We start from the raw sequence: 13,587 nt of genomic DNA on the forward strand, positions 1-13,587 counted from the left end.
CGGGGGGAGGACAGGGTGCCCGCCGAGTCGTTAGGCACGGCCAGCGCCTGCCGGGTGGGCACGACCCCCTTCTTCTCCTTCTGCTGGGGCTCGGCGACCATGGCGCCCCCCCACTTGCGCTTCTTGCCGTAGAGCTTGGCTTCCTGCTGGCCCAGGCCCAGCCGGGCAGCCTCCTCCTGCCGTGCCCGCGCCCTCTCGGCCAGCTGCTTCATCTTGGCCTCCCAGAGGGCCAGCCCGTGGTTGGGCTGGTTGAGGTTCTTGTGCTGGTAGAAGACCAGCGAGATGCGGGTGGGGTGGCAGCGGTTGGGTTTCTTGAGCGGCGTGGTGGCGTGCAGCTCCCGCCGGGCACACTCGATGAGGATGGAGCCGTGCGCGGGGGCCACGGCCACGCCGCCGATGTTCTCGTCCAGGAAGTTGTGTTCGCTGTCCGACCACAGCTCTTCCTCCTCCTCCTCGGCACCCTTCTCCTCCTTCACGGCGCCCTTGTTGGGGGGCTCCTCGGCCGTCCCCTCCTCCAGGCTGAAGGGGTCCCACAGCTTCTCCTCAGACTTCAGGGCCCCAAACAGCTTCTCGCTGGAGCCAAGGGGCACACCGAAGGACTGCCAGGCTTTGTCCAGCTGGCTCGCCCCTGGGGTTGGAATCCGTCCCTCTTCCCCTTTCATGGGGTTCCACAACTTGCGTTGGAACCCGGAGCCACTTTTCAGGGTAGAAGTGAAATCTCCTGCCCCCACCCCCCAGGGCTTCTCAGTCAGGCTGGACCCAGCCAGGGCCGAGGTGCTGTTCCCAAACTTGCAGGGGCTCCACGGTTTGCCTCGCAGCCGTCCTCCAGGGTGGGCTGCCGACTGCTGCCCCTCGCCAGCGAACAGCCCCCACTGGCCATCTGGGAAGTGGGAAGGGGTCAGGCAGCTGGCCCCCAGAGAACTGAGCTTGTCAGGGACAATGGTGGCACTCTCCCCAGGAGGGAACACACCCCAGCTGCCACCCACACTGTTAGTCCTCTTGGGGGACAGGCTTGGGCCTCCTGAGTACTGTCCCCACAGGTGATTGGGTCCCCCATTCTGCGATGCCTCGGGCAAAGGTGTTTTGCCCATCTTACCAGGATCTCTGGGTACAGATTCGGCCTGGGCCAGAGGGTCTACTGGTTCTTGCTTGATGGATCTGTTGAAACAGTTGGAGCTCTGAGCAAACGGAGAGGGGTCCCTGGATGCTGGGAGGATCTGGGGGGCCTTGGGAAGCAGGTACTCCTTGGGGCCTGGATAAGCAGGCTGCTGGTGGTGAGGAGTGGGGTGATGGGTGTCTGTGGGAACAGCCTGGCCAGGCAGCTCGGCAAACTCAGCACCACCGTAGGCCGGGCTCAGGCTGCTGTGCAGAGCATGGAGGTCTGGCTTCTTCTCAAAACTGCCACTGCTGCCACTGTGTCCCCAGGCACCGGGGCCCAGGAACTGAGAGGGGAAGACAGGGCTGCTGGATGGAAAGCCATAGTAGCCGAATGACGGCAGGGCGTACTTGGAGTGGAAGCCGTTGACGGAGGTCAGGCTGGGCTGTGCATAGTAGGAGTGGTAGGAGTAGACGCTGCTCACGCTGTAGGGGTCGGAGGGCCGGCAGTTGCCCAGCACCGAGTAGCTCTCCACCACCGCGTTGCCGCTGTACTTGAAGGAGCTGAAGTGGCTCTGAGGCTCCACCTTCAGGGAGGACTTCAGGCCTTGCTGGGACAATCCACCCTTCAGAGACAGGCCTGGGGAGAACAGGAGGCAGGATGGAGAGGGAGCAGATGCCACCCCAGCCTGGGAAGGTCCTGGGCAGAGGACGGGCCGAAACCTCCCCCTTTCCCTGAGATTCCTCTTTTAGGATAAAGGACAGGGTGCATGAGCCATGCACTGCCAGGGCCTGGACCTGCTCTCCGGTGCCACTCAGCACAGCCCCAGCCCTGGCCCCACTGGGGCAGGAAGGAGGTGATTCTGAAGCCCTGGGAGAAGAGGCTCATGCAGCCCACACCTCCTTTCATGTCCTCCTCCCCAGCCTGCCCCAGCAAGTCCCAGAAGTCCTCACTGATGCCAGCACTCAGAGTGCCAAGTCTGGACCACTGCAGGGACCAGGGCCGGAGAAAGGAGAACTCGGATGGCTGATGGCAGCTGACGCGCCCCCACTGCACACCTAGGTACTCTGAAATGATGCTCCTTGCCTCAAATTCTAGAGAGGTGCAGCTAAAGCTGGGGGACACCCCGCGCTCCTCCTCCCCCAAGCTCAGTCCCATGGAGATAACCAGCCCTGTGGAGCTGCTATCATTCTGATGGGCATGGCTCAGCGGAGGCCCCAGGGCGTTTCTGTCTGCAGGTCCTGGCATGATGCAGGACGGTGTCTAGGGTCAGGGAGTGGGGTCCCACAAGGACAGTGCCATTGCCACCACGCACCTGGGTCTGTGGAGATCCCAGCCAGCTCCAGGGCCTCCTGCTTGATCTTCTCAGGAGTGCTCAGCTTCTCCTTCTGCATCTTCTTCTTCTCCTCTGCTGCCTTCCTGGCTTCCACCGGCTGCCGCTGGCGGCAGGACTTGGCAGGCTCCGGCAGGCGCCGGACCTCACGGGGGAAGGCGGTGAGCACCTGGATGGCCCCGCTGCCCACCTTGGCGTTCTGGTTCTCCTCACTGCCAAACTCGTCCGTGCTGGCCATCTTGTACAGGGGGAGCACGTGCAGCTGCTCGTCCTCGGGGATCTTGCCCACGCAGCGATTGTCTTCCTTGGTCAGAGTACAGACCTGCTCCAGGCAGGGGGGAGAGAGCAGACAGACCATTGGGGGACTGAATGCCAGGAGGGTGGGTCTTGAGTACCCCAAACAGCTGGTCCCTTCCCCGCACCGCCCCAACACCAGCCACCCACCAGCCCCGATGCTCCCCACTACTGCCTACGTTCTCATCAGCACATGCATCGTGGACCACAATAGAGTGTCGCCGACACCCAGGCCTGTGCTAGGACTTTCGAAGCACTGCCACCCACATGTCATCCAATCCTAATAAGGCTGAGTGGGGGATGAGATGCTAGCCCTGGGTCACGTGGCGGGCAGAACTGCAGGTCAAGCCCTGCCTGGCCGGCTCACCAGTACACCACCACCGCTGTCATTCCGCACCACCTAGCAGGGCTCAGACTTTGATTCTCCCAAATACTTCAGCTCCTTCTGCTCTTAAAATACTTTCCCTTCTTATGAACAACTCTACAGGCTGGCTATTAAAAATTTGGGCAAGCAGGGAACCAGCAGTTAGCGTAATGGCTATGTCGCTGGACTCCCATGTAGTCGACTGCGGTTCCTGTCCCGGACCCGGTGGCTTAAAACTCACACCGGGTGCATGTGCGTGCGTGCCCAAGATCCCGAGAGGAGAACGGGGGAGAAGGGATTGCAGTGTGGCCATCCCCCCTGGGGGGTGATTTCTTGCTTTCTGTCTCTGTCTCTTTGATGAGTGCACGTGCCCTATATATAGCAAAAGTTTCTCTTTTTAAAAAAAAATCATCTCGGGACCAGCAGTTAGCGTAATGGCTATGTCCCTGGACTCTCATGTAGTCGCCCGCGGTCCAAGTCCCAGACCCTGTGGCTTAAACTCACGCCGGGCGCATGTGCGTGCATGCCCAAGATCCCAAGAGGAGAATGGAGAAGAAGGGATTGCGGCGTGGCCAGCCCCCCTGGGGGGTGATTTCTCGCTTTCTATCTCTCTGTCTCTCTCTGTCTTTCTGGTGAGCGCTCGTGCCCTATAGTAAAAAAAAAAAAAATCCTCTCCAAAAAAAGATCTCTATAATCCCACCACTCAGAAACAGTCACTGTAAATGCTTGGGGTATATACTCATACACACACACACACACACACACATACACACACACACACACAATTACTTTTTGGTAATTAAAAAGAATTATATTATGCATATGGTCTTGAAATAACTTAATTTTTTTCTTAACATAGTATCTTTTCTTAAGCATTAAATATAAGAGCTGCATAATATTATTCTATTGTGTTGATGTGTTAGTTTATTTAAATAATCCTTTATTACTGACCATTTAAACTTGTTTTCAATTTTTCCTTACTATAAACAATGCTTTGGAGCTGGCAGGTGGCGTGGTGGTTAAGGATGCTGGACTCCCACATGGCTGACTGTGGTTTGAGTCCCGGACATGGTGGCTTGCTTTTTCACTTTCTCTCTCTCTTACTCTGGCCCTCTCTGGTCAAAAAAAAAAAAATTTAAAAAAAAAGTCGCTGGGGAACCAGCAGTTAGCGTAATGGCTATGTCGCTGGACTCCCACGTAGTCGACCGCGGTTCGTGTCCCGGACCCGGTGGCTTAAAACTCACACCGGGCGCGTGTGCGTGCGTGCCCAAGATCCCGAGAGGAGAATGGAGGAGAAGGGATTGCGGCGTGACCATCCCCCCTGGGGGGTGATTTCTCGCTATACATATATATATATATGTATATATATATATATATATATATATATGTAAAGTTAAATAAAATAATTCTTAAGAACAAAAAAAAACCACACAATGCTTTTAGAAATATACTCTTAGCTAAATTTTTAAAGACATTTAATTCCTTTGAATAAATGCTGTAAGGTAGCACATGTTGAAAAACTGCCCCGGAATGATTCTGATTCTCAGTCATACCAATAAAATGTTCCAATGTTCGGATTTTCCTATAGTTTTAGATAATTTTGCCATTAATTTCTTAAAAACTTTTTGCTTATCAAGATGAATCTTGTGGGGCCAGCAGGTGGCATGGTGGTTAAGGCGCTAGACTCCCACATGGTTGACTGTGGTTCAAATCCTGGACCTGGTGGCTTGATTTTCTCACTTTCCCACTCTTTTTCTCTCTCTGGTCAAATTGAAAGATGATAATAATAAGTAAAATTAGGGACCATCAGATGGCATAATGGTTATGTTGCTGGTCTCCCTCGACATCTGTCTGTCTCTCTGGTGAGCACACATGTCCTATATAAAAAGATCTTTCATAAATAAATAAAATAAAATAACCTTTTTTCCCTTCCTTTTTTAGAGTTTTACTATAGAGTGTATGCACTTGCTGAATAGAGACAGAGAAAGATAATGGGAGGAAAAGTGAGAAATCACCCCCTAGGAGGATGGCTAAACACAATCCCTTCTCCATTTTCCTCCTGGATTTTGGGTCTGCACACATACACACCCAGCATGATTTTCAAGCCACCAGGTCCAGGATTTGAACCACAGTCAACCATGTGGGAGTCTAGCGCCTTAACCACCATGCCACCTGCTGGCCTCAAAATAAATAATCCTTTTTTTAAAAATAAAAGAACTATTTATTTATTTAATTCCATGTTATTATTTTTTCATATGACCAGAGAAAGAGAGAAAGGGAAAGCCAGAAAGCAAGCCACCAGGTCCAGGACTTGAACTGCAGTTGGCCATGTGGGAATCCAATGCCTTTAACTACTACCCCAACTGCCGGCCCCTAAAATCAATAATTCTTTTTGTCGTTGTTGTTAAAATTTTATTTATTCACTGATTATTTTATTTTTACGGGGTTGGGGGGGAGTGAGAAAGCAAGCCACGAGGTCCGGGACTTTGAACTGTGGTCAGCCATGTGGGAGTGTCCAGTGTCTTAACCACCATGACACCTGCTGGCCCCCAAAATAAATATTTCTTTAAAAAAAGATGACCCTTGTGGTTGGTTTGCACTTTCTGGTTGCTAATGAGGTCTGATGTTCTTCAGGTTTCCTCTCTACTTGGTATTGACTGTATCTTGTTTTCTGTGCTCTTGATGCTCTGGTATCTGGAGCCTGGACCCTGGATGGTCTGCCCTCCTGAGGCCTAGCTAATTCCTAGAGGGAGTGCACAACTCCCCTGGTGGTGCACCCTCGACGTACAGCCCAGAGCCCACACCTCCAGGCGTCGCCTTTAGCAAACTCACAGAGCAAGCTCATATTCTCCCTGTCCTAAAGCACCCCAGTGCCAGGTACCAAGCAACCCCGAAGTACAGAGCCTGCTGAGATTATTCCAACTCTCCTACCCTAAATGTACTCAGGGTATCTACCCTTCCTTTGCCTCCTGGACAACCCCGGGGCTCCCCCACGCTCATCTCCACCCCCTTGGCCCCCACAGCATGCCACGCTTCCTGTTTCTAGGAATCTGTGAGTATAAACCAAAGTCTTTCTTTGTGACAATCATTGCTGGTCTGCATAGCCTACTGTAGCTCAGTAAAATGAATCCTGGGTAGACTTGAACACCGCTCTCTGTCTTCCTTCTTCTCCGAGTTTTACACCTTTGCCTATTTTTATGTTAACTATTCATTTTTTATCATTTACATAAGGTCATCTTTGCATATTAAAGTTATCACTTCATCACTTCTTATACATACGATGGCACGTGCATGGGCACATGGAGCTACGTGTATGGGCAGCTGCCGTTCACGTTCTGGTGCTCATCCGACATGTGAGTATACACGACGGTGCACAGTTACATAAGACTTACACAAGGGGATCACATCACACATATGTGCTACTCTATTACCGGCTTTACTTTCTTTTTAAAAAAATAATGCTGGAGGGTACATGTACCCGAGTGAGAACAGGGTAGGGGGTGGGGAGTGAGAAAGCGCCCCCTAGGGGAGTGGTCTTGCCATAATCCCTTCTCTACTATTTCTCCTTTCAGGATTTTGGAGACACACACACACACACACACACACACACACACACAGACACACAGACACACACACGCGCACGCCCAGAGTGTTTCATTAACCACCATGCTGTTAATCGTGTGGGACCCAACTTTAACCACCATACCACTGACTGGCCCAACCTGCCTTTCTTAATCCAAGGATGACTCAAGTTATCCATTTTGTACTGGCCTTTCTTATTTTTCATTTTATAATATTTTACTAGAAAACACATGTGCCTACCAGAGACAGAAACAGAGAAAGAGGGAGAGAGAAAGCACCACTGCCCTCAATGGGGCACGGTCACTCTATAATTCCTTCCCTATTTGTCCACCCTAGACTAGGATGGAGATAGATAAAATCAGTAATCGGCTGGCAATATTACAACGGCTATAGCTGAGATACAAAGGCTAGACTATAAACAACTATATGCCAACAAATTAGAAAGTCTAGATGAGAAGGACAGATTTCGGGATAAACACAAGTTACCTCGCTTGAATCAGGTTGAAACGGAAAGCCTGAAAAGATCAGTAACAACTGCAGAGATTGAAGCAGAGCTAAACAGGCCCCCAAGAAAGAAAAGCTCAGGTCCGGATGGCGTCACTGCCGAATTGTACAAAACACTCAAAGACGAGCTAGCCCCAATCCTTCTCAAAGTACCCCTAAAGATTCAAAAGGAAGGAACCCGTTCAAACTCCTTTTACAAAGCCTCTATTACTTTGATGCCAAAGCCAGACAAGGGTATAACTTAAAAACCTATAGACAAACATCCCTAATGAATACTGACACAAACATTTTCCCAAAGACACTAGCAAACCGAATCCAACAACACAACAGGAAGACTATGCACCACGACCAGGTAGGCTTTATCCTGGGAATGGAAGAATGGTTCGACATACATAAAACAATAAATGTAATATACCACATTAACACAAAGAAAGAAAAAAATCGTAGTCATATCTATAGATGCTGAAAAAGCATTTGATAAAAATAAAACATCTCTTCAAACCAAATAAAACATCCCTTCAAACCAAACCAACTCAGCAAAATTGGGGTAGAAGGGACATTCTTCAACATAATGAAAGCCACATATGACAGACCTACTGCAAGCATTATGCTGAATGAGGAAAAGCTAAAAGCCTTCCCATTAGAAACTGAAACAAGACAAGGCTGCCCTGTGAGTTTGCTAAAGGCGACGCCTGGAGGTGTGGGCTCTGGGCTGTACGTCGAGGGTGCACCACCAGGGGAGTTGTGCGCTCCCTCTAGGAATTAGCTAGGCCTCAGGAGGGCATACCGTCCAGGGTCCAGGCTCCAGATACCAGAGCATCAAGAGCACAGAAAACAAGAAAATAGGGACCAGCAGTTACTACAATGGCTATGTCACTGGACTGCCATGTAGTCGGCCACAGTTTGAGTCCCGGACCCGGTGGCTTAAACTCACACCGAGCGTGTGTGTGTGCATGCATGCGTGCCCAAGATCCTGAGAGGAGAATGGAGGAGAAGGGATTGCGGCGTGGCCATCCTCCCCGGGGGGTGATTTCTCGCTTTCTGTCTCTCTGTCTCTGTCTGTCTGGTGAGTGCACGCGCCCTATAGCAAAAAAAGGAAAAAAAAAAAGAAAAAGAAAAAAACAAGAAATACAGTCAATACCAAGTAGAGAGGAAACCTGAAGAATATCAAGCCTCATTAGCAATCAGAAAGTGCAAACCAACCACAAGAGTCATCTATTTTTTTTTTAAAGAATTATTTACGAATGAGCAGAAGGTGTAATGGTTACGTTGATGGACTCCCATGTAGTCAATCATAGTTTGAGTCCCAGATCCAGTGGCTTAAAACTCATGCCAGGTGCATGTCCATGTGTGCCCATGATCCCAGGAAGAGAATGGAGCAGGGATTGTGGCATGGCCATTCCCCCTGGGGAGTGATTTCTCACTTTCTGCCTCTCTGTCTCTCCGATGAGCACACATGCCCTATATTGCTCAAGGATCTGCTGTCACTTAATCCCTCACCTACTTCAGCTCTTCTCACACCTTCGCTGCCACCACATTATTTCACACTGTCGGCAGGGGCTGTTCTATTCCCCGGCATGCAGAGCAGTTCTGGGGCGAGTCGGTTCTCAGTAACCACGTGTTCAATGAAGGAATCAAGGCACTGTTTGCATTTAAACCCAAGTGTCTACAGAGACCCAGACCCCCGCTCTGGATAACAAGGGGCTCCAGGTGCCCCAGGATCTCCATCCGGCAGTGCCCCCCTAACACACGCACACACGCCAATCTCGCCTATCATGATGGTGAGGGTTTCCTCTGAAAAGTAGAAAGGCCCCTCCCAGAGTTCTGAGAATCCTCTCTTCATGCCCCTACTCGAAGCCCTCCTTGCTGCATGGATGCAGTCGGGCTTCCTCCCAGGCTGGTCCCACCGGGACCTGTGAAAGGGCTCCACCGTCCTTACCACAGTGCACCCATTGTAGAGGTTGTGCTGGTCCTTGTGGGCGTGGGCACAGAAGTCCATGCAGGCTGTGACCCCCGAGAAGGGCCGTCCTTCCTTCAGCCCCAGGCGGCAGTCGATCGCTATCTCCTCGTTGGTCACCTGCGTGGATGGCCAAGGAGAGCAGCTCACGTGACCTGACTGCACCTGGCAAGGCCAGGCCTCGGCGGGAGGGCGGTCAGGGAGCATGGTCACCTTGCACTTGACGACAGGAGAGAGACTTCCCGACTGACAGACCCCAGCTCCAAAAGGGTTACTTTTAAGCCTCTGTAGAATTAGAATGACTCCCTTTGGGTTATTTTGAATCCCCCTTGCCTGGGCTTGACCAGGAGACACCAGACAGGAAGTGGAGGGTAGCTGGGGATGGCGGTGAACTCCAGGGGCAGAGGCGATACGGGGTGGGTGCAGTTAGTTTGGTGTAAAGGGGTCTTATTAAAGAACTACTTCACTGCCTTTACTGTGGGCTAGGCGCCCCCATAGGAGCCGAAAGGAAGCAGCTCTCTCACTTCCCAATGCTGGGGAGCCCAGGAAGACAGGTGGGAAGAGAAAGGGCCAGAACCCAATACCTGGTTCTGATAGGCCTGAGGGGCCAGCCGCTTGTACAGGGGAGCAACTTCGGTGGCCAGGTCCTGGAAACTCTTCCGGAGCACTTCTTCCTGCAGAGAGAAGAGCAGTCACACATCCAGAGGGGCTCCACTTGACAAACACTGCACCCTGGAAAGGACCCACCACCATCCGAGGTATCACTGGGAAGGGGGGAAGTCAGTGTCTTTACTGTGTGGTCCCCTGGGAAGGATATGGGACCATGTCCATTTTAAAGTCGGGGGACACTGGAGACTAGCAGTTGGCAAATGGCTATGTTGCTGGACTCCCACATAGTCTATCATGGTTCGAGTCCCAGACCCGGTGGCTTAAATTCACACCAAGCACGTGTGCTTGCATGCGTGCCCAAGATCTTGAGAGGAGAATAGAGGAGAAGGGATTGCAGCATGGCCATCCCCCCTGGGGGGTGATTTCTCACTTTCTGTCTCTCTCTGCCTATCTGGTGAGCACACATGCCCTATAGCAAAAACCTCTCTCAAAAAAAGAAAAAAGTTGGGGGACCCTGAAGCTCACAAAAATAAAACAAAAAAAACCCAAACAAACAAACAAACAAAAACACTGCCCACTGAGGTCATCCTGACTGCTAAGCTACTGCTCCTCCCAGCTCAGAACACAGAGAGCAAGCTGTTGCTTCCAAGTGCTGAACACCCCAGGGTAGAGGTGGGTACAGTAGGCACAGAAAACGATGAGCAACAAGGATGGGTCCTTCCTCCTGTGCTACAGAAAGACATGTGAGGCCACCCAGACTGTGCTAGAAATTCAGCCAGTCTTGGGACCAACAGTCGGCGGAATGGTTACATTGCTGGACTCCCACATGGTCGACCACGTTTAGTGTTCCAGATCTGGCGACTTAAAACTCTGCCAGGTGCATGTGCGTACACATCCAAAATCCGGAGAGGAGACTGGAGAAGGGACTGCGGCATGGCCACCCCGTGCCCCAGGTGATTTCTTACTTTCTGTCTCTCCGACGAGCGCAGATGCCAGCCAGTCCAGCCCTGAGCCTGTCATGAGCCAGGTGTGTAGAGGAACCTACTGCTAGCTCTAGCTTAGGCTGTAGGGCACGTACGCTCGCCGGACAGAGGAAGAGTAGGAGGGAGAGACAGAGAAAAAGAGAGAGAAAGAGAAAATGAGATATCACCCCCCAGGGCAGGGCAGATGACTACACCACAATCCCTACTCCTCTGAGGATCTGGGGTATCCACACACACATGCCTGGCATGTTTTTCAAGCTGCTGTGTCCAGGACTTGAACCAGGCAGTTGGTCATGTGGGATCTAGCTTCTTTGACCTCCACGCCACCTGCTGGCCCCTAGCTAGATCACGCCATCTAATGTGTTATTCACAAGTCACACGTGGCCACTGAAGTACGATTTTCGTTCAAACTAGATACAGTGCCACGTTCAGGCCCTCAGTCGCACTAGCCACATTTCAAAGTTTCCACAGCTACCTGTGGCCCTCTGACTCCTGTACAGGACAGCAGGGCACATTCCACCACAGAAAGTCCCAGCGGATGGCACTGTTTCAAAGCTCAGCCCCAGGTCACACTGGAAAATTTGGGCACTCACAGCCTCTCTCTGGCCCTTACCAAGGTAGCAGTAGGGCTTGTGTGGGCTCCAAGAGGCCTTGGGCACAGACGGGAAGAGCTCATGAAAAAGCAAGCAGGGGGAGAGGAAAACCATGGGAACAGAACATTGAGACCAGTGGTCCAGCTGCCCATCCAGTGGGGAGGCAGGGCTGTGAGACACTCCTGACCTAACCAGCCCGGGCCAGCAGGGCCCAGCCACCTCCCCAGCTGCTGCCCCGAAGCGGCCGCCAGCACAGTGGGCCTGAAGCCAGCACAGCACAGAGTGAGGCTCTTGAGCCCTGGGAAATGCAGGCCTCGGTTATCCAGGTCCTGCCTTCACCATTCACTGGCCACGTGGCCTTGGGCAAGCCATTTGCCTTGTCTGTAAAGTGAGAGGAGACAGGATCTAGATCATTGCAGTTGTGAAAATACCGGCCTAATTCTGAGGTGCTCAGCACGGCGCCTAGAGCACAGTAAGAGCACAGGAAATGGAACACGGGCAGTAGTTAGAAGAAATCCAGTTTTCTTTAAAATTTCCAGAGGGTATATATGCAAGAGAGAGAGAGCGAGTGAGAGAGAGAGCGAGAGAGAGAGAGAGAGAGAGAGAGCGAATCTCTCCAATGGGGCGTGGTCACATCACAATCCTCTTTCTCTATTTCTCTATCTTGTCAGGATTTGGGGCAGGCACATACATGTGCCTAGTGTATGTACATTTCAAACTGCTGGGGCCAGGATTCAAACCGTGGTTGTCATGTGGGATCCAGTTCCCTGTGCACAGAGCTTAACTGCTGCATTACAGGGCCACCTGAGAAATTTGAGAAATTCAACCAATGTCTTTCATTCCTGGGAATTCTTAGCTCCTGGTAGTCTGAGAAGCTCCCTGTTCACTGAAAAAAACTGCATTTGCTGCTTCAGGGGGTGCAGGGGGAGTGCAAGTCTATGATCAAATTAGACTATTTTAAGCTCACATAATAATGTAAAAGCCAGGTTTTGGGGGGAAGAAAAGCGTTCTGTATTTGCGAATGCTTCCTTTTACTTAAGAAGAAGCAGAGCTTGGAACTCAGAGCACACTATATAAGGGATGTGGAGCAGACATGTGCCCAAGGGCAGCCCTGCTTGGCGAGAATGGGTGAGGTCCTTCTGATGCTCGGAGCATGGAAAGGTCTGGGAGGTTGAGACTAGAATCAAGATGTTGCCAGGATCCTCCTGAGGACCCCTCCCTCAGGCAGAAGCGAGGAAGGCTGGAGGAGAAATGACAGAGAGCCGGATAGGAGAGCGTCTCCCTCACACCTGGAACTCTGGGTGGAGACCTCTCAGACGGTCGTCACAGCACAGGCCAGAGGACAGCGGCAGAGAGGAAGGCCCGAGCTGTGCGTGCAGTGGAGACCCGAGGCACTTTGACCTGTGGTCCTGTGTCTAGGAAGGGGAAGGCCCTCTAGGCGGGAGTCCAGGTGAGACGACTAGAGAGAGCCCTCATGTCTAGCAGCCATGCTGTGTAGACGCCATTCATTGCTCAAGGACCAGGCCAGGCCCACGGCACAGACACAGCGAGAGCCTGGACGGCCAGATGACCATGCAGAGACATGTGCTCCACAGCCAGGCAGGATGTGGCATGCCTGGAAGGCCAGCAGACATCCAGGAACCAGAGGCCCCTCTTCCTGCTCCACCTCCCACAACGGAAAAGACACATCTTGAGAAGGATGAACGAGAAAGTGACCATCGAGAGTGTCAAACTCTGATGAGAAAGTTGGATATGTATCTTAAATACTCAAATATTCACCTTAAAAAATAGTCTTAGAAGACTATTTACACTGCAAAGGCCTGAGGCACCTGTAACAAGCAAGGCTAATATTTGTGCTTCGTGCCCCTCCCACACACCCCACACACCTTGTCTGACAGTGAGGTAAGGTCAGTCTTTAAAGATGGAGTAAAGCACGTTATGTTTTCTGCACAATTGGGTCATGGCAGGCCAGTGACACCTCCCCCTGGACTCATAACAGCACCAAGGAGGAAGGGGTGAAGGCTTACCTCTTTGGGATTGTCCCCCACGAGGCGGAACTTGCGAGGCGTCTTGCTCCGAGCGTATTTGCAGCCATTGAAGTACATGCTCCAAGAACAACCAAAGGAGAAGGAGGCACCGCAGGTGTTGGGGTCTTTGCCTTGGCAAGCGCAGGTCCGGCTGCAACGCAAGGCACGGGTTAGGCACACAAGTGCTGTCTACCTTTGTCCTGGCGTGTTCCTCCTCCCTGGAGGGGAGGCCCTGCAGAGGCTTG

The 13,587-nt window shown here is 51.9% G+C and overlaps 1 protein-coding gene across 1 annotated transcript in view; it reads right to left on the minus strand.

Annotated features, from left to right (window-relative positions):
• Positions 1-13,587, minus strand: part of TET3 (tet methylcytosine dioxygenase 3) — a gene marked incomplete in the record, with an annotated part of 133,071 nt that overhangs the window by 5,478 nt on the left and 114,006 nt on the right. The window contains 5 exon segments of the mRNA XM_027772956.1: positions 48-1,735; positions 2,412-2,751; positions 9,113-9,250; positions 9,715-9,804; positions 13,343-13,493. Of these exon segments, the coding sequence (XP_027628757.1) occupies positions 48-1,735; positions 2,412-2,751; positions 9,113-9,250; positions 9,715-9,804; positions 13,343-13,493 (2,407 nt within the window).

This window comes from Tupaia chinensis, unplaced genomic scaffold, assembly GCF_000334495.1.
Source record: "Tupaia chinensis unplaced genomic scaffold, TupChi_1.0 Scaffold000316_1, whole genome shotgun sequence".
Lineage (NCBI taxonomy): Eukaryota > Metazoa > Chordata > Mammalia > Scandentia > Tupaiidae > Tupaia > Tupaia belangeri.